This window comes from Ctenopharyngodon idella, chromosome 12 (assembly GCF_019924925.1).
Source record: "Ctenopharyngodon idella isolate HZGC_01 chromosome 12, HZGC01, whole genome shotgun sequence".
NCBI lineage: Eukaryota > Metazoa > Chordata > Actinopteri > Cypriniformes > Xenocyprididae > Ctenopharyngodon > Ctenopharyngodon idella.
The window spans coordinates 27077434-27104541 of NC_067231.1; the positions used below are offsets into that span (position 1 = coordinate 27077434).

The following is a 27108-nucleotide window of genomic DNA, read 5'->3' on the forward strand; positions in this document are numbered from 1 at the left end:
ATATTTCAAGTCTTCTGGAGATTAAGATATCTTTGTTTGGTAATATGTATAATTGTGTGCGATTAATGTAAGTAATAATAAAACTATTCAAGTGATAGATGTGCTGATTCAAGTTATTATCAGGTTATTTCCACATACTGTAAATTTAACCTCTGAAAGAAAGTGTAAGAAAAGTGACTTAAAACTTAATATGTTACATATAACTCAAAAGTTTATATGTTTAACCAAAATATTATATTTAACTCAATATTTATCACATAACTGTGTGTGGATATGTGTTCGATGTTAGGGATATCGTATATTGTTTAATAATGTCTTGTGTCAGTACAGTGTCCTGATGGAAGGTTCGGTGATCGCTTAATAATGTCTGGCAGCATGGCGAACCTCACGGACGCGACATCATTAAAGCATTTTGAGGAATTATTAAAAAATAACAGCAAGTAAGTGTTTAAAATGTATCAAGGTTGTCTTTAAACATAATTCAATTCGCATTGCTCTGAATCTGATCTAAAACATGAACGGGGATAAAACGTTTATAGAGGCCCTTTTCATCGAACAGAATGAAATAACCGATGGCCTGTTCAGATAAACACAAGTAAATATAATGTAAATCTATATTAATGGTTTTTTTATGATATCGATAGATTAGAATCATGGACTAATTGCTTTACTATTGCAATATATTGTATCAGCTGTCCTTAAAAATTGTCTATTTTGTTTTTGAGAGCATTTGATAAATTCATGCTGTTCGAGGATCCTAGTTACAGTCTAAGTCTGTTATTATTATTAGTAGTAGTGGTAGTAGGAATAATATTATTAGTCTCATAATCAGAACTCTAGGCTGACTTAGACTGGTTTATAATTTATAATGAATCCTTCTGTAATCTGTACTTGGTAGTCAATCAGTCAATGTCAGGACCTGTCATTCCAAACTTGAATGCCAAAACTAATTTTTAAATTGGTATTTGATATATTTTTAGCGAATATGTCTTATAATAAGGTCTGTGATTATTATTATTATTATTATTATTATTATTATTATTATTTCAACTAACTAGGCAACATCAACAATCATTCCCAGTTTGCTTCTACACTTACATTTTGGTTCTTCATTAAATACTGGCATATCCTGTTCATCTGGTATTGCAGAGGAACATTAATATGAACAGACAAATAATTAATGAAATGATTCATTGTAATGATGCAGCATAGTGTTTTACAATCTGGGCTGGTCTCAGGAGGTTCAAACCTTACAAGTGTTCAGACATGAACTATTGCTTTTGTGTGAAGCGCTTAAAACCAAAAATGTCCCTTTTAATGAGTCACTTTGGAAAAAAGCATCAGCTAAAAGACAAATAATAAGTTATTCTTGTAAGCATTCATGATTTCTGTGATTGGTCATTACTACTACTGTGGTATTTTTTTTATCTTCTTGTCTTTACTGTCATGTCAAAACAATAAATTTTCTCCACATTACAGTATAGAATGCACATTTAAATGAAACTAGTAATTCAGTTCTACATCGATTTGCTTCAAAAGTGTATTTCCCTGGGACAATCCTCCCTAAATTTCAATCCCAAAGTCTGTGATCCAGGTTTCTTGAAAGCTAATTTTCGTTCCTGCCTTTCAGGTCCCTCACCGTTGTCCATTTCCACGCACCATGGGCTCCGCAGTGTTCGCAGATGAACGATGTGATGACAGAATTAGCCAAAGAGCACAAACACACCATGTTTGTGAAGGTAGGGGAACTATTGACTCTTACAGCAATGTGGTACAATAGCTGTGTCCCAATTTAGAGGCTGCGTCCTTCGAAGGACACCGATTTCAAAAGGCCAGATATAAGACAACAGATATAAGAACCAATATAAGAAAAGTTTCACAAAGAGTCCAATAGCCTCAAACTCACACCAATAGCTGCAAGAAATGTATGTGTCTGGCTGCTGAAAGCAACAGAACCATGCTTTGAATATGCCATATTGTTTTCATGCATTTTGTTTCTCAATGCAAAAATGCAAAGTGATTATTTTTGAATGCTATTTGGCCATTTTACAAAAAGGCAAATGATAGACCTCAAAATTGATGTCTGCTTTGAATGCAGTTATAATGGAACCAAAAATATGCTCACCTATGACTTAGTACTACATGCATATATTAGATAATAATTAGAAATAAAGTATTTCCATTGGATCTTTAAAGGGTTAGTTTACCCAAAAGTTAAAATTATCCCATTATTTCCTCACCCTCAAGCCATACTAGGTGTATATGACTATCTTCTTTCAGACGGCAGATTTTGGAGCCCCCAAAAATTCATCCATCCATTAAAAAAATATTCCATACTGCTCCAGGGGGTTAATAAAGGCCTTTTGAAGTGAAGCGATGCGTTTTTGTAAGAAAAATATCCGTATTTAAAACTTTATAAATGCAAATAACTAGCTTCCGGCGGACAGCCTTACGTATACTCTGCAAGTCGACTTGCGGCAAATGAGAAACCCTGAAGCGATGTATGACGCAGGATGTAGGAGTGTCGTAAGCTTAGACGCTTCTCGCGGTTCAAACAAATAGAGCTGTGCAACAAACTCAAGCTTCTCTTCTCTTACATCGAAATCCTCTGACATTTCTCTTTAAAATTTCTCTAGACTTCTAATTCATGACGGGTGTTTTGTTTTGCTCTATCATCTGCACCTCTGCGTTCATCATTGCGTCATGCGTCAGGTCAGAGGTCACTCTTCCGCCGAAAATCGATGCGTACGGCCGTCTGCTGGAAGCTAGTTGTTATAGGTAATAAAGTTTTAAAAATGGATATTTTTCTTACAAAAACCCCATCGCTTCACTTCAGAATGTATTAACCCTCTGAAGCCATATGGATTACTTTTATGATGGATGGATGCACTTTTATTGGCTTCAAAATGTGAATCTGAAAGAAGATAGTCATATACACCTAGGAGGATGGCTTGAGGTGAGTAAATAATGGGATAATTTTCATTTTTGGGTGAACTAACCCTTTAAGTCACGATGAAATCAAAATTCATCCTTCTGTGTGCATGTGGAATATCACTGTGTTTATTACAAATTATTTATTCGTGCACATCATTTTTTTAAATTCATGTATGCTCGTAATCTTTATTTAAAATGAGATGGTAGCAATTAGCAAACGATAATGATCCAACGATCCAATCAGTTCCTGATATTCTGGTTATTTAGTATTTCATTCTTTTGTGAATTTAAAAACGTAAATTATTTATTTATTTTATTTTTTAATAAAATGCTTTCTCCTATCTCAGTTTAATGCAGTGAAAAAACTGTGTATGCCGTTCTTAGATTGATTTCCCTAAAAATTGTACAACACTGTGACAGTCAAAATGTTACTCTTTTTGTTTGAGCATCTAAACCAGCCCACATACCAGTAATGGCTCAACCAATGGCTGAGTTTTGGGGTAGAACTCTGTTCTGACCAGCCTGCAGATGGCAGGGGGTGTTTGAGATACAGTGCTCAGCATAAATGAGTACACCCCTTTTGAAAAGTAACATTTTAAACAATATCTCAATGAACACAAAGACAATTTCCAAAATATTGACAAGACTAAGTTTAATATAACATCTGTTTAACTTATATTATTAACCTTACTTTCATGTTATAACTTAGATTACACATTTTTCAGTTTTACTCAAATTAGGGTGATGCAAAAATGAGTACACCCCACAACAAAAACTACTACATCTAGTACTTTGTATGGCCTCCATGATTTTTAATGACAACACCAAGTCTTCTAGGCATGGACTGAACAAGTTGGCGACATTTTGCAACATCTATCTTTTTCCATTCTTCAAGAATGACCTCTTTTAGAGACTGGATGCTGGATGGAGAGTGATGCTCAACTTGTCTCTTCAGAATTCCCCATAGGTGTTCGATTGGGTTCAGATCAGGAGCCACTGAATCACTTTCACCCTGTTCTTCTTCAGAAATCCAACAGTGGCCTTAGATGTGTGTTTAAGATCATTGTCATGTTGGAAAAGTGCACAACGACCAAGGGCACGGAGTGATGGTAGCATCTTCTCTTTCAGTATAGAGCAGTACATCTGTGAATTCATGATGCCATCAATGAAATGCAGCTCCCCGACACCAGCAGCACTCATGCAGCCCCACATAAGGACACTGTCACCACCATGTTTCACTGTAGGCACCATGCATTTTTCTTTGTATTCCTCACCTTTGTGACGCCATACAGTTTTGAAGCCATCAGTTTCTAAAAACATTTATCTTGGTCTCATCACTCCAGAGTATAGAGTCCCAGTAGTCTTTATCTTTGTCAGTATGGGCCCTGGCAAACTCTAGGCGGGCTTTTTTTGTGCCTGGGCTTTAGGAGAGGCTTCTTTCGTGGACAGCGCCCATGCATGCCATTTCTCTGCAGTGTACGCCGTATTGTGTCACGGGAAATAGTCACCCCAGTTTGGCTTTCTACTTCTTTAGATAACTGCAGTGAACTTGCATGGCAATTTTCTTCAACCCTTCTCATCAGAAGACGCTCCTGTCGAGTTCAGTGGATGACCTGGACGTCTCTGTGAGATGGTTGCAGTTCCATCTTTTTTTTAAATTTTTTACCACTTTTGCTACAGTATTCTGACTGATAAGTAAAGCTTTGCTGATCTTCTTGTGGCCTTTACCTTTCTGGTGTAAAGAAATTATTTTCTTTCTCAGGTCTTGTGACATTTCTCTTCCATGTGGTGCCATTGCTGACAGCATGAAATGGGAAGGGGTTTTAACACCCTTTTATAGTCAACTGTCTGCTGGACACCTGTGTAATGAATAATTAGACTCACCTGTGGTTTAATTCTTGTTAAATTAGACATTTGTAGTCTAAAATTTAGCTTTGCTTCAGAGACTTTCAGTGGGGTGTACTCATTTTTGCATCACCCTAATTTGAGTAAAACTGAAAAATGTGTAATCTAAGCTATATTATTAACCTTACTTTCATGTTATAAGTTAAACAGATGCTATATAAAACTTAGTCTTGTCAACATTTTGGAAATTGTTTTTTTGTGTTCATTGAGATATTGTTTAAAATGTTACTTTTCAAAGGGGGTGTACTCATTTACGCTAAGCACTGTACCTGTTTGAAAATGGCCATTATTCTTGCAAATTTTCCTGTGTGACTGTACACACATCCAGCTGCTCTCCTCCCTCTGCTCCGGTTCCCAGTGGAGTGCATTGAAATGCCTCAGGCTGTGAATGACTTTACCTTCCTCATGGCCTTAGCTAAACCAGCAGAGAGAAATTTTACCTTCTGTCAAGGGTTAATACTGTCTTTCATCACACAGTCAGCAGAGCATAAAAGAGTTATTTAAGCAACAACTGCCCTTATATTCTATATAAATGAATTATGTTGGATTCCTTAGAACAAGCTTGGAATTTGATCATTTTTCTTTGCTTATAATTTTGGTTCTTTTAAGAAATTTATGTGTCTACAAAACTAATTTCAACCATTTAACCATAAGCCTTTAGATCATAATGTTTTTAAGATCATCAGAAACATAAAATCAACATAAACTGTCCAAATTTTGACTGCCAGTATCAGCTGTCATCACTTTACATGTTAGAGCTGAAGCAGTGGAGTTTAGATGTGTAGTTTTAGTTGTCAATTCCATGTAATTTTTTTTTTTTTTCTTTGTGTCTTAAATGTTTTTTTAACAGCCAGACAAACTGTCAGCGTGTGTGTTATGTTTGACATGTTGATGTTTGTGATGTTTTATTAATGAGAATTATAAAGGATCATTAGTACAGTAGTTTTCTCTCTCTCTCTCTCTACTTTAGCTGGAGGCAGAGGCTGTCCCGGAGGTTTCTGAGAAGTATGAGATTACTTCAGTTCCCACCTTCCTCTTTTTCAAGGTAAAACTTACACATTTGACATCAGCTGGGCTCAGATTGACCTAAAACTATGATTAAAAATAAATAAAGAGGCTATTCAAAATTCTATTCTATTCAAAATGATCAATGTTGAAAACGGTTGTGCTGCTTAAGATTTTTTGTGGAAACCTTTGAGTAGAAAGTTTAAAAGAACAGCATTTGTTTTAAATGGAAATCTTTTGCAACGTTGTCTTTACTGGCACTTGTAATAATTTTAATGTATCCTTGCATTAAATGAACTCGCTCTAAACGTTTGAATGGTAGTTTATATTTTTTCTTAGGTAATTTCATTTTCTTGCTCTAATTTCCTTAAAGAATGTTATAGGTTCAGTAGAAATTGAGCTCTGTCTACAGCATTTGTGGCACAATTTTATTATCACAAAAATAATTTGACTCTCTGAGGTCTTATAAGCAGAAGTGTGAATCATACTTATTCAGTTAAACTTATTTGTTCATCCGAGTTGGTTTTATGTATTTTTAGTTTTTCTATTTTGCTATTACACAGAAATACACCAGGTTACCTTTGAAAAAACAAATTTGTAAATATGTTTTTTTTTTTTTTAAGTGTTGACTTGGATTTATCCATTTGAATTTGATTAGATGGTGCATGTTAGGCTATGAAATTATTGGATATTATTATTTTTCCCCACCTACACAGCCTTAATTACATCAGCAGAAAAGTTGTTTCAGAGGTGGAGAAAGTTGAAGCATTTAGATAAAAGATTTTAATTTGTTTTCTTTGCAATAATGTGCACTGATGAAGAACCAGAACAAATTTAAGACCAGCTAAATTTATTAAGCAAGTAAATGGTGTCTAGATTTATAGATTTTCTTTCATTTTTGTATAGCATGAAGTCCACTAATACACTGTGCTCTTTATGTTTCATAGAGCATGCTGATTCGTGCCAGATTTCGTCTAGGTTTTTCTGTACACACAGCTTTTATTTATGTTAGGTGTGCTGTGATAGTTTTTTGTGTTTATTTAGCAGAGGGAGGCGAGGTTAGAAAAACGGAGCCTGTTGGGAAGGTTGAGTTTAACGATCAAGTAATGTGAGCTGCAAAATCTCCTCGTGTTAGAATCAAGCAACTGAGAAATAATCGGAGGTTAAACAAACACACGGCTTGGCAAGACTTTCCCTCTCTTGGCGTAACATGTCAAAGAACCAGGAGAGCCTGCGGCCTGTTTTCTCTCTCTCCTGCAAACAATCTAAACAAACTGGCAAGCATCCTAAAAAATTAATGCTGTTTTTTTCCCTCCCTCTCAATCTATCACTACTCACTCTTGAGTGTTTTTTATTTATTTATTTATTTGTTTACCGTCAACCCTCAGGGCGGTGAGAAGATTGACAGGTTGGATGGTGCGCATGCCCCTGAGCTGACCAATAAGGTGCAGCGGCTGGGGTCCAGTGGGGGCGGGGCTGTCGGGGTGGGGGACGTCCCTAAAGAGGATCTCAACGAGAGATTGAAGAGGCTGATCAACGCCGCACCCTGCATGCTCTTCATGAAGGGATCGCCCCAGGAGCCTCGCTGTGGTAAACACACCCGTATACACACACTCGCATAAATTAACATGGGGTCAGTGGGTTAGTTAGAGCAAACGTTGGCGGTGGAGTGAACGGGATGGACTTTACATCTGTTTTGAGTGCAAAGGACATGTGTCTAGTTGTGCTACTATATCCCAGGTACCCCTTTTGGTGGAAAAGAGACTGGTTTCCAGTCTGGCTTGTTTGTCGCAGAGTTTGCACTCATTAAAAATAGGGGTGTGCACAAATATTCAATCTGTAATATTTTTTCGAATTTTGCTATGTTGCTTTGCTGGCCATAAATGCACTGAATCCATGATAAATCCTAAAGCACGGAAACTAAAACTCACAGTTATAATTAAATGCATTGGGTGGCGCTGTGGAGCGTGTAAACAAGTTGATTGTATTTGATCACAGAATGTCGTCATCTGCCTCTAGGCGCAGCAATGTTTGGAATTACTTAGTGATCTTACTAAATTAGCTTACATAATGGAATTACTTTTGATCAAAGGAATCTACATGTCATGTGCAAACATTGTGGGGTGAAACTGAGTTATCATAATATCACCACCACAATGAGAAATCACATGAAATCCAAACACCAAACCATCATTATTGACCGGCCGAATAAGGAAAGACAGTTGTCCATCATTGTATTCGCGACAGGTAAGCGCAGCTGTACCCCTGAGCGAGCCGAGAAGATAACTTATATGATGGCCAAATGATCTCGAGACATATGCTTCCTTTAAGTTTCATCGAAGGAGACTGGTTTAAGAACAGAAAACAGAAAGTGCTGTAAGAAACTTCGCTTACCACACTGTTATCTTTGTGTCCCTGCAACATCTGTGTCGGTGGAGTGTTTTTTTTGTTCTGCAACACTGGGTTGAAACAATGTTTCACATCTCAACATGTCAGTCTGATAACAATAAGTCAGGCTCCTTATTGTTATCAGACTGACATGTTGAGATGTGAAACATTGTTTCAACCTAGTGTTGCCAAGTCCACAGTTTTTCGCGGAATTGGGCTACTTTAACAGCATTGCCGCGGGTTGTTTTTTATGTCCGCGGGTTGAAGCGACCCAAATAACGTGATATTTAGCCCATGGAATGCGAATTTTAACAATTTGAACCTCGCCAAAAACGAGGACGGGATGCGTGGGGGACCCCCTGCCGAACCGCGATTGGGCTAGTTTTGAGTAGCAATTTGGGCAGGTTTTGGTGTGAAAACCTGGCAACCCTGCAATAACCGTATGCCGACTCGAGAGTGTGTACGTTCTGTATGAAAATTGGAGCAGTTTATTATTATTATTATTTTTTCATTCACTCTGCTTGAGCTTAAATGCTTTTGTTCTGTGTATATTTTTGTTTATACACATTAATGTTTTCAACTAAAAGAAAACCTCAAGATAAGATATAATATAAGCTTGTTGTTTAGGTGCCTAAATGACAGCTTGTTCAGAAATGTTGACAACTTAATGATTAAAAAATAACGTCTTTCTTGTTAAACTTAATAATCGAATAATCAAATATTCGTTTTTTAGGAGCCCACATATTTGAATACCATCCCTAATTTAAAAACAGCCTGTTTAACCTGTTGATCTAAATATCTCCCATTACAATCAGTGAAGCTGGTGCAACACAGTGCGACGTGCATTTAGTTCAAGTACACCATTCTATTTTTGTTTTTCTCTCGTTGCACAGCTACTTCCATGGTTTATGTGTGTTTTGTGCTGTGCGTATGGCAGGGATTCCCAAACTTTTTTTCTCAGCCAAATTCTTTGCCCTAAAATGTTTACTTGAAGTCCCCTCGAGATTTTAAATTAATATTTCACAACACGTTCACATGTTCACGGTTCTCTGATGTCGGTTATGGTCCCATGACATGCAGTTAAACAAAATATTTCAAGTACATTAATGCATTTTATCCTAAGCAACTTGCATTGCATTCAAGGTGCGTGTTTTATCAGTTCATGCATTCCCTAGGAATCGAACCCATGACCTTGGCATATGCTCTACTGTTTGAGCTACAGCAGATTTTAATTTTACATTTTCATGATTTTAATTATTAGCTTTCCATCAACTAACATACACTTTTTATAATCTGTTTTTTACAGTCTTCACAAGGTTGAACAACCACTTTTGTTAATCAACAATTGGCTGATAAGCAGTCACTCTAATTTAATAAAGAACATGTTCTGCTTTTGTGCACCCAAGTTATACTCATTAAATCTTCACAGTGACAGCTTAATAACTTAATAGCATTTTAGTCTTTAGTTTGTGTATAACTTCAGGCTGTCGGTTTGATCTTGCTGATTTCTGTTTGATTTGCTGATTTTCTGGCTTGCTTTTTCCTTCCTACTAACACTTCCTCCTCATGTCAAAGATATGTGGTTCAGCGTTGGAAAATATCCTCATATTAATTTCACCCATTCAAAACAAAATACTTTTGATAGTTCAAAGTGCATATTTCGTCATGGACTGAGGCGCAGTTTAGCGTTTGACGTTTTGGCTGTGTAAAGAGGAAGGTCTGGGGGAAGGCTGGCGTTTGCCATCCTGAGATCAAAATAAAAACGATATTGAACTCTAATCTCAAACGTGATGTTGGGCTTTCAACGGCTGCCAGCTCCTCCAGCTCTGCTTTATTAATAGAAGATCCTCGGAGTTTACGCCGCTTCGTCTCTGAGCCCGAAACCTGTTGCTTGGCGCCGTTGATGTTATTTGAAGCCACGCTAGGTGTCAGTGGGTCGGCCCGGCTCGGAGATATTATAATGTTGGAACTTATTGATGTTCTCATTCACTTGGCTGATATCCAAATCAAGAAATAATGCACAGAGAACGAGCCATGCCTGTCGGTGGCGTGCATTGGGTTCTAAACGTAAACACGCTCTTTCGTTCCAATACGAGCGTCGAGCCAAATGATCAAGTGTTCGGCTAACGCTAACTTTAAAGCAGTTATGCATGTCAAATTAAAAGGTTAAGGGTCTGTATAGCAATTCAGATCTCTCAGCCTTTCTCACTCTGAGTGGGCTGTCCTTCAAAAGAGGAACGAGGCTATAACATCGCCCCTCTCCTGAGCAGAGTCGGCCTAAGCGAGCGGTCTTCGTCCCCTGTAGGTGCAGGCATAGAGGGGTAAAGGACTCGGCAATCAATGCAGCATGTCTGGTGGAGTTCGCCCGGAGCCAGAGAAAGCAGCTGCCCGCCTGTTTGCCCGCTCTGATAGAGTCGAGCTAATATACCAGCAAATGCATAAGCACAAGTGAGACGCCTGAAGCTGTTTTATAATGAATTCCCTCATGAGCCACACAAGATGAAAATGGGTGTTTTACTGCAGGGGCTACACAGACTCTACACATCACCTTGCACATCTATCTCTCTCTTTCTCTCATGATCTTGTTTCTTTCTCTCGCTTACTCCTCCTCCCTGTGTGCTGTTTCTCTTGCGTCTTGTTCTCTTTGTCTCCTCCCATCTAATATTGCACTCTCTCTCTCTTTTATCTTCTCTCATTTTTGGCTTGTAGTCATCTTAAATGAAGAGAACTTCTATTTAAAATTCAGAAATCATAAAATTGAATTCTGCTACTGTGTTCCAGCTTTTCAGTCGTGTTGTTCAATATTTCATAGTATCTAAAAATGAGTAATTATGATTTCACTTAAAATTTAACTCGCTGACTTAAAATATACATATATATATTTTTTTACATTTTCAGTTACAGATGACAGTTTTTGTTGTCATTGTAGTAAACTAAAACTAAAATCCTAAAAAAAAAAAGTTTTTAAATGCTTTAAATAAATGTTGACTGAAATAAAATAAGACAACTTAAAATAAATAAAAATAAAAAAAAACTTTAAACATTTCTCATTTTAACTTGATGTGCTAAAATAACAAATGAAATAAAACTTTAGACATTAAACAAACTCATAAAAATGACAAAAAACTATAATAAATCTAAAACTTTAAATAAAAAACTAATGCAAAATAAAAAATAAAATAATTTATTAAATAAAAAACTAATTCAAAATATTAATGAAAACTAATAGTACCTTGATACTAAAATAACACTATCATGTAAAATATTTGATATATCATGAATAAATTTATTTACTTTAAAAAATATTTAGTTTCTTCAAAACATTTAAAAAAGTGCAAACTTGTAAAATACACGAGCATACAGAGTGAACTTTTAATAAAATGTTTTATGTAAAAAAAAAAAAAAAAAAAAATATATATATATATATACCTTTTTTTTTTAAAAAAATTTTACAGTGACGAATGGCAACGTTTGAATAGGTTTATTTTAGTACGATTAATCGCATCCAAAATAAATTTTTTGTTTATATATGTGTCTGTACTGTGTATATTTATGTATATATAAATACCCATATATACATGTATTTAAGAAATATTTACATATATACGTGTATATTTATGTAGAATTTATAGTATATATAAATATTTTATACATATAATGTCTTTTTGTTAAATATATACATGCATGTGTGTATATTTATATATACATAAATACCCACAGTACACACATATATTATGTAAACACAAACTTTTATTTTGGATGCAATTAATCGTTTGACAGCACTAGTTTATTTACTTTATTTGCTTTCATAAAATATTTAGTTTCTTCGAAGCATCTAAAGTGCAAGCTAGTAAAAATCACACAAGTGGATATTTTGTTTTACCTTTGTTGTCTTTATTTAAATACATTTTTTTGGCATTGTTTGCAGGTTTTAGTCGTCAGATTGTTCAGATTTTGAAGGACCACAATGTACAGTACAGCAGTTTTGACATCCTCTCGGACGAAGAGGTCCGACAGGGACTCAAGACCTACTCCAACTGGCCCACTTATCCGCAAGTCTACGTCAACGGAGATCTCATCGGGGGACTGGACATCCTAAAGGTGTGAGGAGTCACTGTCGTCAGCGGGATACAATGAGAAACTTTAACAATATTGATTGAGTTTAGGCATATGACGGTATCAAATTTTTATGTTGCGATAATTGCTTAAGCTTTTATCACGGGATACGGTATTATCACGGTATTGAAATAAGTTGCAAAAAAAGTGTTGTCATAGTTTAACAGGTTTAAGAACTCTTTTTCTTATAACAAAAATAACTCTGAACATTTCAATACAATAACGCAGTACACAAATTATAAAGTAAAATGTTTCAAACAGATTAAAGTGCAAAAGAATTATAAAAAACAACAGGTAACACTATATAAGGTTTCATTATTTAACGTTAGTTAATGCATTAACTAAGATTAAGAATGAGCAGTAGCTACATTTGTTACAGAAGGTTTTTTTTTGTTTGTTAATATTAGTTTAAAAATACAACTGATCATTGCTAGTTTTAGGTCCATTAAATAATAATTACAACTTTTGATTTTAGTAATGTTAATAAACATTAACTAGAAATTAACATTAACTAAGATTAATAAATGCTATATTAAATGCTAATAAATGCTATAATAAAAGAATTTTTTTATTGTCAGTTTGGCAATAATGAATTAACATGTTAACTAATGAAGCCTTAGGTCATCAAGTGTTACTGAACAATAACAAATAATCAGAAAAATCATTATAGGGCATGTTGTAGTCCAGATTAAAATATAAAAATGTTTCAGTTTTAAAATAAATAGCCAGTTAAGTCTTTAAGTATTAAGTATTTGATGCTGTGATGAACAACATTGCTAATACAAAAAAACTGAATGGCTGTTTGAAGCATTTTAAATACTGTAGTACTGCAGCTGCTTTGTTTACGGGGTTTCCGGGGTAACCGCTGCATTTCTGCTGTTCCATCAGCGTCCTCTGCTGTCAGAGAGTGAACTCGTTCTGCCATGTGCTTCTCATGCATGTTGGGTTTGTTTACATAGTGTGCCTGCCTCTTTGACGCCACATACAGCGGTGTTGTGGATTTTATATGGTTGATGGGTAAAGTATTCTTAAAATGTAATATAAAAATTAGCATAATTTGTAATAAATAATTATTCACGGTATTTTGAGGTGCCCACGGTAACAATATCGCGCATATTCATTATCGTGATATATCGTATTACCGAATATCGGCACGTCTAATTGCGTTCAGTGAAAATCAGAGCATAGCAGTGTCTTTTAAATATTTTCGTGTTTTCCCCAACACCTGTTTTCTTCATCGCTTGATGTTGTGCGTGTTTTCCTGTGTGTATTATATTAAGTGTTGGCATTTCAGGACTTTTGACGGCGTGTGTGTTCTCGGCTAGCTGTTATTAGCTCTATGTTGCTCTACATTCCCAGCGAGCTCATACTGCTTAAAGCAAGCAGAGCGCCCTGCTGAGAGAGGAGGGCTAGATTACCCAGCATCCATCCTCTCTTCTCAAGAGTCCTAGAGGCCCTTCCTCATTAAGATAGTGAATTTACCTTTACAGAGAGGTAAAATATTCTCAGCAGGGAGCTGTTACTTATGAAAGGAGAGTGTGTATGTGTGTATCGAGTTGAAAGGGAGTTTGGATTCAGAGATATTATATATCCTCCACAGGAGCTGGTCGAGTCTGGTGAACTTGAGAATACTTTCCCCAAGACCGTCTCGCTGGAAAACAGGTAAAGACAGATACATGCACGCTCAAACGCCTGCTCCTGTATGACTGGACTTGTTTAAACATTCTCTCTTCTGACAGGCTGAAATCTCTAATCAATAAATCACCTGTCATGCTCTTCATGAAAGGCAATAAAGAGGTGGGTGAACTTAAATGCTCTTATTCTCTCTCAAGTCTTTTCTCTCTCCTGAAATGCAGTTTAAAAGAGTGACAGGAAAGCAGAGGTTGTTAAAGGGATAGATCACCCAGAAATGAAAATGGATTTATGTATTCAACCTCATGTCATTGCCAACCCATATGCTGTTATTTTAAGTCTTTTGAAGTCACACACCAGCTTTATGTGAAGAACAGACCCAATTTAATGAGTTGGTTCTCAGTTTAGGGGGTTATACTAAGTAGTTGGTCTATTAGTATTCTTCATTGGCTGGTTAGCATGGGTCAGCTAGCTGGTAGAGCAAAAGTTTGGAAACATCACAATTTTTTAATGTTTCTGAAAGAAGTCTCTTCTGCTCACCAAGGCTGCATTTATTTTGTAAAAAATACAGTAAAAATGGTAATATTGTGAAATATTATTACAAATTAAAAGAACTGTTTTCTATTTTAATACATTTAAAAATGTAATTTATTCCTTTGCAAAGCTGAATTTTCAGCATCATTACTTTAGTCTTCAGTCACATGATCCTTCAGAAATCATTCTGATATGATGATTTGCTGCTCAAGAAACATTCCTTATTATTATCAGTGCTGAAAACGGTTTTTGCTGCTTGACATTTTTGTAACCAGGAAATTTTGATGAACTGAACATTTCTGCAACATTTAGCAAATATCATATTAAATATTTATTATTTAGTGTTATTTCAGTTTTATTTATATACAATTTATATACTTTTTATTAATATTTGGATTAGCTTTTTTATATTTTCTGTTTTAATTTTAGCTTAAATTATTTTTATTAGTTTTTTAAGTATTACTTTTATTTTTATTTCAGTTTTAGTTTTATTTTAGTTAGTGATTGCAGTAGCCAAAGCAACATTTTAAAAGGTTAATTTAGTTTGTTTTCCATCTGATATATATTTTATTTCAGCTTAATTTCAATTAACAAAAAATGTGGTTTAGTTAATAACATTTCTGTTATTATTATATTTATAATAATAATAATAATAATAATTATTATTATTATTATTATAATAACTTAAAATAAATGTAAAAATAATAAACAAATATAATAGTTAATAATTTTATGGTATTATTTTAGAACATTATAAAGTAATAATTTACATTCTGCAATTGTTTTGTGGTGTTTGTGGTGGTGTTGTTAATATTATTATTATTATTATTATTATTAATAAAAAAAATAAAGTTAAGATACATTTTAATATAAATTATTATTAATAAAATATATTTTTAAATAATAACCAAAAAGATCAAATAATTGTATAATATTATTTTAGAACAATTAATAAAGTAATATTGCGGTGAGAACATTCTCCTAAATTACTTCCTTTGTGTTCCAATGAAATTCCAATGATGTGAGTTTGGAATGACATAAAGGTGAGTAAATACTGACAGAAAGGTTTTTTTTTTTTTTTTTTTTTTTTTTTCCTTTAACGTACAGTAAGAGAAGGCATGCAGGTGTAAAGAGGAGCTGGAAATCGATGTCAGGCGGCTCCGGCACTGATAGACCTACGTTCTTTCTTTAATGGAGGAGAAAGACCCCTCACCTCTCTCCCCATAACTGTATTGATCTTTAACACTCACACATGAAAGACATTCTTTGCAGTAGTTTAAAGTCTTTCCCCATGAGGCCTCTCTTTCCTCTCGTCTGACTGGCTTCTCTCTCTGTCTCTCTTGTTCTATTAACTCCTCTTTCTCCCCTAGTTATTGAGACGCACTTCAGAATAGCTTTTGTAGGTGGTTGTAGTTTTAAGTTTCTAAATGAAAGTTTGGTTCTGTGCTGGTTTGGGCCCAGAGGAGCCACTCGAGTCTTATGTACTCTGTTCTTTGAGCTTTTCCAGTAGTCTGCGTGTGTTTTGGTGGAGTTAAAAACTTGCTTCCTCTGATTGGCTTTCAAGCGCAGAGCTTCACTTCACTGCATCCTTTCATAATATGAAAAATGTTCTAGTGTTTTTACCCTCTTAACTCATGTCTTTGTGAATACTCAGGCTGCCAAGTGTGGATTCAGCCGTCAGATACTTGAAATAATGAACAGCACAGGGTGAGAGACTTTTCACAATTCCAGAGTCTACACACACAGTGTAATTTAACAAAGCTCTTTTTGGAGAATGTTCTTAACATTTATGAATTATTAAAAGCCTAAATGCATGTTATTAAAGTAACATTTTTCTATTAACATTTCAGAGTTGAATATGATACGTTTGACATATTGGTAGATGAAGAGGTGAGAGTTCCTTCAGTTTGAATTTTCCATTTATTTCCATTTATGTTCTTGGTAAAGACTGTCTTCCAAAACCTAGTGAGCTCCCTATATACTGAGAACTGAATAACAATTAAACAGTTATGTTTAGAATGTGATTGTCCATAAATAAATAGTTTGTTTGTTGGTGTTTTTAGGCAAAACATGTACTTTTGGTTGTCTTCACAGGTTAGACAAGGACTCAAGACGTACTCTAACTGGCCGACATACCCACAGCTGTATGTTAAAGGGGATCTCATAGGAGGACTGGACATAGTCAAGGTGAACCCCATAACAACATTTAATATGAATAAAATAAATTCAGGATTAGGTATTAAAAATAGCATTGTATTTTTACATAATTATAGCTTTCAGTAATATAGTATTAGAGTGAAAGGTGTTTTTTTTTTTTTTTTTTCACTGATATGCAGATTTGAGCAATTAAACTTTTCAAACTAAATCCAATATACACTATCATTCAAATGATTTGGGGTCAGTAAGATTTAAAAAAATATATTTTTGAAAGAAGTCTCATGTTCACCAAAACAAAAATACAGTAAAACAGTAATATTATGAAAGTATTACAATTTAAAATAATTGTTTACTGTTTGAATATTTTTATTAAATGTAATTTATTCCTGGGTTGGCAAAGTTGAATTTTCAGCATCATTACTCCAGTCTTCAGTGTCACATGATCCTTCAGAAATCATTCTAATGCGCTGATTTGCTGCTCAAGAAACATTTCTGATTATTATCAATGTTGAAAACAGTTGTGCTGCATGATATATTTTTTTTAGAAACTGCTCATTTTTTCAGGATTCTTTGATGAATAGAAAGTTCAGAAGAAAAGCATTTATGTGAAATGGAGAGCTGCAGGGATGATGTATTTTTGTAGGCCAACCCAGAAATTAGCATCACCCTGGTTCCCGCAACAAAAATCCATAATTGGCTTTTGAATTATTGCAGAAAATAAAGTCTGTGACTAACAAAAGCTTATGATTCTTGCACGTTTTGATCATCATGATAATCTTCACAAATGAACACAACTTTTATGAATTTTAAAGCATAAATGCAATCGGCAGAATCAAAAGGCTATAAACGAACCTCACCGCGGTCGCATGACTTCAAACGTCACCATCACTAAGCAACTCCTACGGTCTTTTTAAAAAAATATTTTCCCTGAAAGTTCAAGTTATAATAGTTTGCAAAAGTGTGATTATAAACACAATGTGGCTGTGAAAGGGATCTAGTGAATAGATGAGTTGATCTATTCACTAGATCCCTTTCTAGTGAATAGATCAACTCGGCTGACAACGTTTAATGTCCCAGACAACTTCTGTATTCCCATTGTCACTTGCTAGCACCCACCTTTTACAAGACAAGTAAAAGCTTTAAAAAATCAAAAGTGGTTATTACTGATGTATTTTAAATTGTACAATAAAGGATGAAAATATCTTGAGCTTGTTTACCACAGACCTTATTTCAAGCATTTAACCAAAAACCCATAAAAAACCCATTGACTTCAGGACGATGGAACTGGAAGTGCTAAAATGAACATTAATAAAGCTCTTTCTGGGTTTTGGCCTGCAAAAATACATCATCCCTGCACCACTTTTGTAGAAATCTGTTGTAACATTATCAAAGTGAGATATACTGTATCCTGCAGTGGGTGTATTTCTCCAGCAGAGGGCAGGTAAACCTCTACAAAATGAGCTCTACAGCCAATGCTGTCAGGACTATCTGTGAACCTAAAAAAACAAAAAAAACAACAACTTTTAAAATGTTGGTCAGTGCATTAGATTCATTATCCAACCGAGTGATATTTATTTTAAATAAATGTAACACAAAATATAGCCTAAATACATCACATAAATGTGTTAATCTGTTCGAAATTAGTATTCGGTGACTTAAGTTTGAATATTTTGCCAAATAAACAAAACAATTTTGGATCATGACACCAGTGGAGAATCATTGCTAAAGGGGAAGGATAGTATGCAAATTGAGACTCGTTTATTTTGACTGCATCATACTTTCAGTTAAAAGGATGTAAAATGTGTTTATATCATTAAACAGGAGCTGAAAGAGAATGGTGAGCTGGTGTCTGTGTTAAAAGGAGAAAACTGAACTATTCCAGCACTGAAGAACATGTGGATCACATCGCTGATATACCTGTAACCTGCACTAACCTCAGGACTGGAGAACTCAGATTAGACTTATTCCATCCAAGTTTCATTTGGAAATGACTCATTTTCAAAAACAATATTGAAACTTTGCTGTAAATCCAATCCAACTGTGTTCTAATCTGTTTTTGTTGCAATTATATATTTTAGACCTTGTTTACACCTGGTGTTTATGTCTCTGGCTGATCTGATTACAAGTGGTCATTCGAGACAGATTAAAATGTACACCTGGTTTTGACATGTCTGAAATGTGTCTGCTGTGACAAAGTTTTGTCCAGTCAAATGCTTTTTGATGAGAATGTCCCTTTCCTTGCAACCAATTTCAATAAAAATGGCATTGGGCAAGATCCTATATATGGGCATTTTCTTTAAAATTGGCTAGTGATTTACTATTTTAATGCATTGATTATGTATTACATAATACATGTTAGTCCTTTGCTGTTTTCTGGGATGCATCAGTATGCATTTGCATCAATATAAATCCTTGTTTTTCTTTAATGTCTCAGTCATGATTTGGCATGTGCCCTCATTAAAGAGCTTGACTAACTGCTTTTAATTGCAGGTTGTTAGATTAGGCCATTTTTTGCTGCCTTTATTTGAGTTTTTATCCTGAATATGTGATCTCTTTAATGCGCATGGGAATGATGGAGGTACCACGATCACGTCCACTTGCTTTAATTAATGTGATTCTTCAGCTTTTCAGACAGAGTGACTATGCCGAGCTCTTGGGGACAGGAAGAACTCTCTTATTGTGATTAAAGATCCATAAATATTAATCAGCAGTCGTTGGTTGGGGGGGGGAGTCGACCCACACCTCATCTGGCTTTGAGCCGAGAGCGTAGAGTGGCCATTATGTTCCTCTCTTTTACGCACACACTCACCTGTGGTTCTGGGTAATTGCTGCGCTCCCATGATAACCTGATGGTTGTGCTAGGGAAACCTTTTAAACATTTCAACACATCTCCCCACAATAACACACTCAAATATTCATTGATGCGTGAACTAAAACATATGGCAAGCACTGTTCATAGTCATGCATAATCACTGCAGGTACACACTTATACACAGATTAACACAGGTTTATCACACTGCCTTAAAGAGCAGGAATGCATTCCAGACAACAATATTGTAAGCATACACCTTGTGAAGGCTGTTATAAATATAATGTGTACTACTACAAATACTTTGAATTGGTTTTGTTTTCAGTGGGTAATAATAAGACATCAGTAATGACAGCAATAGGTCTCCAAAATGTGTGTTTTATATTTGCATTTATTACTTGCATTTGGGCTTATTTAAATTCTTGCTAGTCTGGTGGTTAAATCTTGATGGTTGAACTATAGCGGTATTATACATAGTAAATCATTTTAAGTGTTAAAATGAAGTCAGACACTTCTTCATCATATGTGACACATATGCATCTGAATAGCATATCTATAATGGCCCTGGTAAGTATATATATATATATATATATATATATATATATATAAGCTTTTATGTGTATATTCTGAAAATGAAGGATATGAAAATATATTCATGTGCATAGTACAATGCATATAGGTCTATGATAGCGTATAAGATTAATTAAAACAACAATTGCACTTGCTCTTTAAAGATGACGTTTTTTTAAGTAGGTTGATAACCTGCTTTTAGCAGGATATTAATTAAATAGCCTTGTTTGCTAGTTGCACTCTTGCTTGCATGAAAGACATTTAAACGTGAAAATGCATTGCCTTCTTTACGACCTTTGTCTATTGTTTTATTGGATTATTCAGAATTCACCTTATTCAAGGTAAAAAATAAAAAATTGTTCAACAATCCCCTGAACAAACATTGCAACTTAATCTTGTGGTTCTACAAACCATTGTCACTGTGTGATTCCCTAGCCTACAATACAATTCTAACCAGTTCATTAATATATATTTTTTTTTTTTTCAAAGTGTAAATAAACTTTCATGGTCCTGTTTGACAAGATCATAGAGCTGGATTGCCAATTAGAGGATTTTCAGTGTTTTAGTATAAAGGGTTGGGTAATGGGATGGGTAATTATGTTTCATTACTTTTTGACAAATTCAATCAAATATCCAGCTGTGTTCACAGGTGAACAGTATTTTATGTCATTGGATGTGCAAGCTGATTGGACACACAGGCCTATAAAAAACAAATGCTTGGTTTTGAAAGTATACATAGATTTTTAGCTTTTCTGGTTTGAAGAGTAATAGAATCAATTGTTAGCAAAGTAGTTCTGTTAATGTATTTCTTTGCTATGGACCTGGGCTGGAAAAGGTTAGTTAAAACTTGAATTTAAATCTTAGTTTGGAGTGTTTGTGATATTCATGTGTTGTGCAAGAGTTTATTACAATATATTTGTGTGTAAATATAATATAATATAATATAATATAATAATTTTTTTTTTTTTTTTTTTTTTTTTTTTTTTTTCCCCCTCTCAGGGTCCCTATACTTTTGATTCTGTTGACATTCTGGAAACATGCTGTTGGACATAAAGGTTGGTATCCTGTTAATGAATAAAATGAGAACTGAACTGAAGATGTCACCCATTTTCTCTTTATTTGCTGTGCTCATATTTTGTAGGTTGGAGTTCTCAGGATGTTCAGCCTCAATGGAAAGGGCCGGTCCACAAGGTTCTCTCACCTCGGGGAGCCCGGTCTTCTGTGTTGGAGGCTCCAGTGACTGGAAGCATTCCTTTTGAAGAAGTGGCCTCTAATGTGTTTGGGAAAAGCCTGAATGCCAACAGGTCTCGATTTTCCCTTTCACACCAGTATGTAAAAGGTGGTGTTTCCAGCAGCTATGAATCTACGTCTCATACCCAAAGTGCACCAAGTGTGTCTGCTTCCATGGTTTTACCTCAAAATCAGCACCGTTCAGACAGCCTCACATCACTGCTGCAACTTCAGGGTTCCTTCAGTCCAAGCGTCCAGGATATAACTAGCCAGACTGGCCATCAATTGGGAGAAACCTCTAGTCCACTGTCTGCTCTGAGTAACTCTTCCACTGATTCCTCAGCCAGTTCCCTCAGTAAGTTTACTTACACCTCTCAGGGCAGCTCTAGGCCACAAAAGGCAGACAGTTCCAGCCAGCTTGTTTCTACACATGGTGTAAGTGGTTTGCTCCTCCAGTCTCCTTCCTCCAGTACTCCAAGTCAGAATATCCCTGGGTCCTCTGCATATACCAAACTTTCCGCCTCACCCCTAGGTGTTAGCCAGTCTACCAGTGGTCAGAGCTTATACAGCCAGTATACATTAGGCTCCCATAGCAGGGCTGGCACTCAGCTGGCAGCTTCCAGTCAACATGTTCCTACATCTTTCCAGCCTGAAGTTACCACTAGCCAGTATGCTCCCAAATTTTCTTTGGGTACAAAAGTGCCTGTGTCCCGTCAGTACAATCCAGCAACTCAGAGTGGATCCTCTCTGTTTCAAAGCCAGTCATCTCAGATGTGGCAGCCTTCAACCTCTAGGACTAAAGGTTTGCAGGCATCCAGTACAGCGGTGTCACAAGGGTTTCAGACATCTGGTGCATCTCAGAGCATCTCTCAATCTCCTAGCAGGTTATTTTCACTGTCCTCTGCATCTACTGATGGCTCATCTCTCCAGCTTCAAGGTACCTCTAGCCAATATGCCCCTGCTGCTTTGGATGCAAAAGTGCCAGTGTACAGTCAGGCTGCTCCAAGTGGATCTTCCTTATCTCTGAGCCAGCCATCTCAATTGAAGCCTTCCACTTCACGTTGGTCCCAAGGTTTTCAGGCCTCTGGTACAGTGGCATCACAAGGTTTCCAGACATCTGGTACAGCAACATCACAAAGTAGCTCTCTATCTCAAGGCTCTAAGGCTCCCAGTAGATTATCTACCCTTACTTCAGCAGCAAGTCCTGGCCAATTTTCCTCCACACAGGAAGGAAGTGGTAGATATAGTGGCTTGTCCAGCCAGTCTCAAAGTGCCTCGAGTCAGTATATCCCTGGGTCTCCTGCATATGCCAAATATGGTTCCTCATTCATTGATGCTTCTAGCCAAGCTACCAGTGATCAGAGTTCTCTTAATCTGTATGCATCAAGCTCCCAGAGTAGGGCTGGCACTCATCTGGCAGGCTCTAGTCCTTATCTGCCCACACAGACAGGAAGCACCTTTACTGATGGCTCCCCTCTCCAGCTTCAAGGTACCTCCAGCCAATATGCCCCTGCTGCTTTGAATGCAAAAGTGCCAGTGTACAGTCAGGCTGCTCCAAGTGGATCTTCCTTATCTCTGAGCCAGCCATCTCAATTGAAGCCTTCCACTTCACGTTGGTCCCAAGGTTTTCAGGCCTCTGGTACAGTGGCATCACAAGGTTTCCAGACATCTGGTACAGCAACATCACAAAGTAGCTCTCTATCTCAAGGCTCTAAGGCTCCCAGTAGATCATCTACCCTTACTTCAGCAGCAAGTCCTGGCCAATTTGCTTCCACACAGCAAGGAAGTGGTAGATATAGTGGCTTGTCCAGCCAGTCTCAAAGTGCCTCAAGTCAGTACAGGCCTGGGTCCCCTGCATATGCCAAGCATGGCTCCTCGCTCCTTGATGGTTCTAGCCAATCTACCAGTGATCAAAGTGCTTCTGACTTGTATGCATCAAGTTCCCAGAGTAGGACTGGCACTCAGCTTGCAGGCCCTAGTCGTTATGTGCCCACACAGACAGGAAGCACCTTTACTGATGGCTCCTCTCTCCAGCTTCAAGGTACCTCTAGCCAGTATGCCCCTGCTTTGGCTGCAAAAGTTCCTGTGTCTAGTCAGGCTGCTCCAAGTGGATTTTCCTCATCTCTTAGCTGGCCATCTCATTTGAAGCCTTCAAGTTGGTCTCAAGGTTTCCAGGCATCTGGTACAATGACATCACAGAGTAGCTCTCTATCTCAAGGCTCCAAGGCTCCCAGTAGGTTCTCTACCCTTACTTCAAGTCCTAGCCAATTTGCCTCCACACAGGATGGAAGTGGTAGATACAGGCCTGGGTTCCCTGCATATGCCAAGCATGGCTCCTCGCTCCTTGATGGTTCTAGCCAATCTACCAGTGATCAAAGTGCTTCTGACTTGTATGCATCAAGTTCCCAGAGTAGGACTGGCACTCAGCTTGCAGGCCCTAGTCGTTATGTGCCCACGCAGACAGGAAGCACCTTTACTGATGGCTCCTCTCTCCAGCTTCAAGGTACCTCTAGCCAGTATGCCCCTGCTTTGGCTGCAAAAGTTCCTGTGTCTAGTCAGGCTGCTCCAAGTGGATACTCTATGAGCCAACCATCTCAATGGCAGCCTTCCACCTCTAGGTTGTCACAAGGTTTTCAAGCTTCTGGTACAGTAGCATCACAGAGTAGCTCTCTATCTCAAGGCTCTAAGGCTCCCAGTAGGTTCTCTACACTCACTTCAGCAGCAAGTCCTGGCCAATTTGCCTCCACACAGCAAGGAAGTGGTAGATATAGTGGCTTGTCCAGCCAGTCTCAAAGTGCCTCAAGTCAGTACAGGCCTGGGTCCCCTGCATATGCCAAGCATGGCTCCTCGCTCCTTGATGGTTCTAGCCAATCTACCAGTGATCAAAGTGCTTCTGACTTGTATGCATCAAGTTCCCAGAGTAGGACTGGCACTCAGCTTGCAGGCCCTAGTCGTTATGTGCCCACACAGACAGGAAGCACCTTTACTGATGGCTCATCTCTCCAGCTTCAAGGTACCTCTAGCCTGTATTCCCCTGCTGCTGTGGCTGCCAAAGTGCCAGTGTACAGTCGGGTTACTCCAAGTGGATCGCTGTTGTCTCAATTGCAGCCTTCAGCCTCTAGTTGGAGCCAAGGGTTTCAAGCCTCTGGTACAGCAGTATCTCAGAGCAGCTCTTCCCCTCAAACCCCTCAGTTTTCCAGTGGTTCTTCCATCATGCCAGCCCTGAGCCCTCCTGTGGATTCTGTGGCCCAGAGTAGCCAGAGTTCTATCTCTAATAGTTGGAGGACCCCAAGCCTCTCTGGTGTAGGACTCCAACCTTCTATGCCCTCCTCTCAGACTGCTTCAGGCTCTGTGATCCGTAGGCAAATGTCTCCTGGTCTGTTTGCTTCTGTTCAACACCCCCCAGACTCTGTGACTTCATCTCTAGGCTCAAATGTCCAAGCAGCTTCGCAAGGCATGTTCTCTGGTCAGTCCAGTGACTCAACCTCAGTTTTGTCAAGTAGATATGCTTCCTATGGCCAGAAACCTTCGGGCTATTCTAGACTTTCCCAGAGCTCCTCTGCTTCAGGAAGATACCTTTCATCTGTCAAGGGCTAATGGACTCTTACACAACCTGCACCTTGGACTAATGTCAGTGCTAAATGGCATAAATCTGGTGTGCTTTTTACAATGTAACTTGAATCAATAAATTGAGTTAATAGCAATGTTTTCTTGTGGAGTTTGGTTGGGTTGGGTTGGGTTTTTTTTTTTTTTTTTTGAACATGACTGCTGGTTTAATATGGTGTTTCAGTAATGATGGCTACCTCCTATGCAACTAGAGTAGTTAAAATGTACTAATTTGTGAAATTTAAGGTTATCTGCTGGATGTCCTGCCTTAAGTCAAACCAGGCTACAAAGGTTTTTTTTTTTTTTTTTTTTTTGTGAATTCAGCCTTTTTCTGCTTAATGTGTGTTCTTGTTTAATGTACATTATCAATCTAAACTCTAGTGTTGAGAACATCCAGTGCTGAGACCAGCATAACTTTTTTCCCCTTTTGATTTAGAATGAATGGCAATGATAATGCCAAGGGTCTCAAAACAATGTTTAAGGGCTCAAGAGGGCAAATCTTTAGGATGGGTAGTCTTTAGGGTGATCTGGAGAGACGGGTGGATTTTTCTGAAGAACAGGCATGTCAGCTGACTGTGACCTTGCCCTGTCTTTGCTCTGAGCTTCATTAAAGCCAAGAAAAGATGAAATGCAGTTTAATATTCCTCTGTCAGAGAGGGCAGTCAGTCAGCAAATGAGAATCAACCCCTTCCTTTTTCTTGTGCTCTTCCAACCCCTTCCTTTTTCTTTATCGCTCTTTTTCTCCCACACACCCATACAACATTCAGCAGTGATTTATTGGCATATGAAAATGCATATTGCCAAAATGTCACAGTATAGCTGTGTACATTAAGAAATGGTGCAAAAAATGTGTAAAGCACATTAAAATGAAGAATAAAATGTTGTTCAAAGCCCCTTCAGCTGTGATTCTAAGTAAACAGATATTTTGCATTATAGATTTTACTGTTGTGTATTTTAGATGTATTGACCATCTAGGATTGTAGGACTTTTTTTTTTTTTTAAATAATAGTCATGTGTTATTACTCTGGCAGGCAAGGTCATACTGTCACTACTAGTCTCAGCTTCAGACAGCATGCCCACGGACTGCCTAAAATCTGTTCACTAACCTAATCAATGGATTGTCAGGTTAATTGCATAAGTTATCAGTAGATATTTTGAGTTTTATTTGGGGCACTTAGTAGCAAACTAATGTAGATGTCCACAAACAGGTTTGTATATTCTGCTTTGTTTTTGTGTCATGTTTGTGAAATATTCTGTATTTATTACTTTTGCATGGACAGAAATTCTGACTAAAAAGTCCAGACACATTCATACTAATTTTTTCTATTTTCTGTTATTGTGGTATCAACTATTTCAGGTAAACCCTTCCCTAATGGCACTTGAAAACATAACTGATTGGTCACTTGTTATGTAGGTCAGACCAAAGGATCAAAGTTTGGCTGGTTTGACCCATTTAGCATATTTGCCATGTTGCTTTTTGTTTTTTTATGGATGCAAGTGCTTGATTATTTGTTTATTTGTTTTTTAATTAATTTATTTTTCTTTTAGTTTACACATTGCATACTTTTGTCAAGGAAATTAATGTAAATGTGAGCTGGTACCTTACTCCAGGTATTGTTGACCTTTTGGAGATCTTACCTGTCTCTACTTGGGCGGTTTTTGGCCAGAATAAGCTGCAGCCGGGACCATTTATGCAGTTTTTTTGCTCTCTCTTTCCTTCTCTCTCTCTCTCCAACCTTGCATAAATATCACTGTTCAAACACTCAACAGCAGAAATCACAGGGGCAGAACAGATCAATACTTCCATTTTCTTCTTGTTAAAGGAGGCACTAAAATGCATTTTATCTCCTCACCGGAGATGCTTGGTCCCCTTTCATTATCTCAAATAACGGCAACAAATTCCACTCAAGGTGTACCGTCTCATTTTGATTGGATTACCTTGAAGCAATTACGATTCAGTGTTTAGCTCCATGACCGCGGAGAGACTGGCAGCCCCTGGGCTTGACAGAGTAGAGTCAGGTGACTAGAATGCGGTCAGGTGATTTATAGTTGTGGATCCATGTAGTGAGACATGTAATGAGCTCCACGGACCCATCAGCAACAGTGACTTTGATCTGTAAAGGAAGTAAAGATATGACAATGCTGCACACAGGCTTTTCATGACTATAATGATACCTGACTCCGTGAAAATCCTTTCATGTGTTAAACACAGCACTGAGGTG

The 27108-nt window shown here is 37.1% G+C and overlaps 2 protein-coding genes across 2 annotated transcripts; both read left to right on the top strand.

Annotated features, from left to right (window-relative positions):
* The first annotated feature begins 286 nt into the window (after positions 1-286).
* Positions 287-18951, top strand: glrx3 (glutaredoxin 3). The gene is made up of 11 exons (XM_051914922.1): positions 287-440; positions 1631-1739; positions 5810-5884; positions 7233-7434; positions 12161-12333; positions 13949-14010; positions 14088-14145; positions 16169-16221; positions 16365-16404; positions 16609-16701; positions 18493-18951. The coding sequence occupies exons 1-11, from the start codon at positions 364-366 to the stop codon at positions 18541-18543; spliced, it is 993 nt and encodes a 330-aa protein (XP_051770882.1). The 5' UTR covers positions 287-363; the 3' UTR covers positions 18544-18951.
* A 1810-nt stretch (positions 18952-20761) lies between these two features.
* zgc:111868 (uncharacterized protein LOC556628 homolog) lies at positions 20762-24984 on the top strand. Its single transcript, XM_051914921.1, has 3 exons — positions 20762-20885; positions 21050-21105; positions 21192-24984. The coding sequence occupies exons 1-3, from the start codon at positions 20851-20853 to the stop codon at positions 24875-24877; spliced, it is 3777 nt and encodes a 1258-aa protein (XP_051770881.1). The 5' UTR covers positions 20762-20850; the 3' UTR covers positions 24878-24984.
* Positions 24985-27108: the final 2124 nt, after the last annotated feature.

Coding starts and splice junctions, on each gene's coding strand:
- glrx3 (XM_051914922.1), top strand. CDS start 364: ATGTCTGGCAGCATGGCGAACCTCACGGACGCGACATCATTAAAGCAT. Junction 5,885..7,232: donor CCACCTTCCTCTTTTTCAAG/GTAAAACTTACA, acceptor GTCAACCCTCAG/GGCGGTGAGAAGATTGACAG. Junction 12,334..13,948: donor GGGGACTGGACATCCTAAAG/GTGTGAGGAGTC, acceptor TATCCTCCACAG/GAGCTGGTCGAGTCTGGTGA.
- zgc:111868 (XM_051914921.1), top strand. CDS start 20,851: ATGTATTTCTTTGCTATGGACCTGGGCTGGAAAAG. Junction 20,886..21,049: donor ATGGACCTGGGCTGGAAAAG/GTTAGTTAAAAC, acceptor TCCCCCTCTCAG/GGTCCCTATACTTTTGATTC. Junction 21,106..21,191: donor ACATGCTGTTGGACATAAAG/GTTGGTATCCTG, acceptor CATATTTTGTAG/GTTGGAGTTCTCAGGATGTT.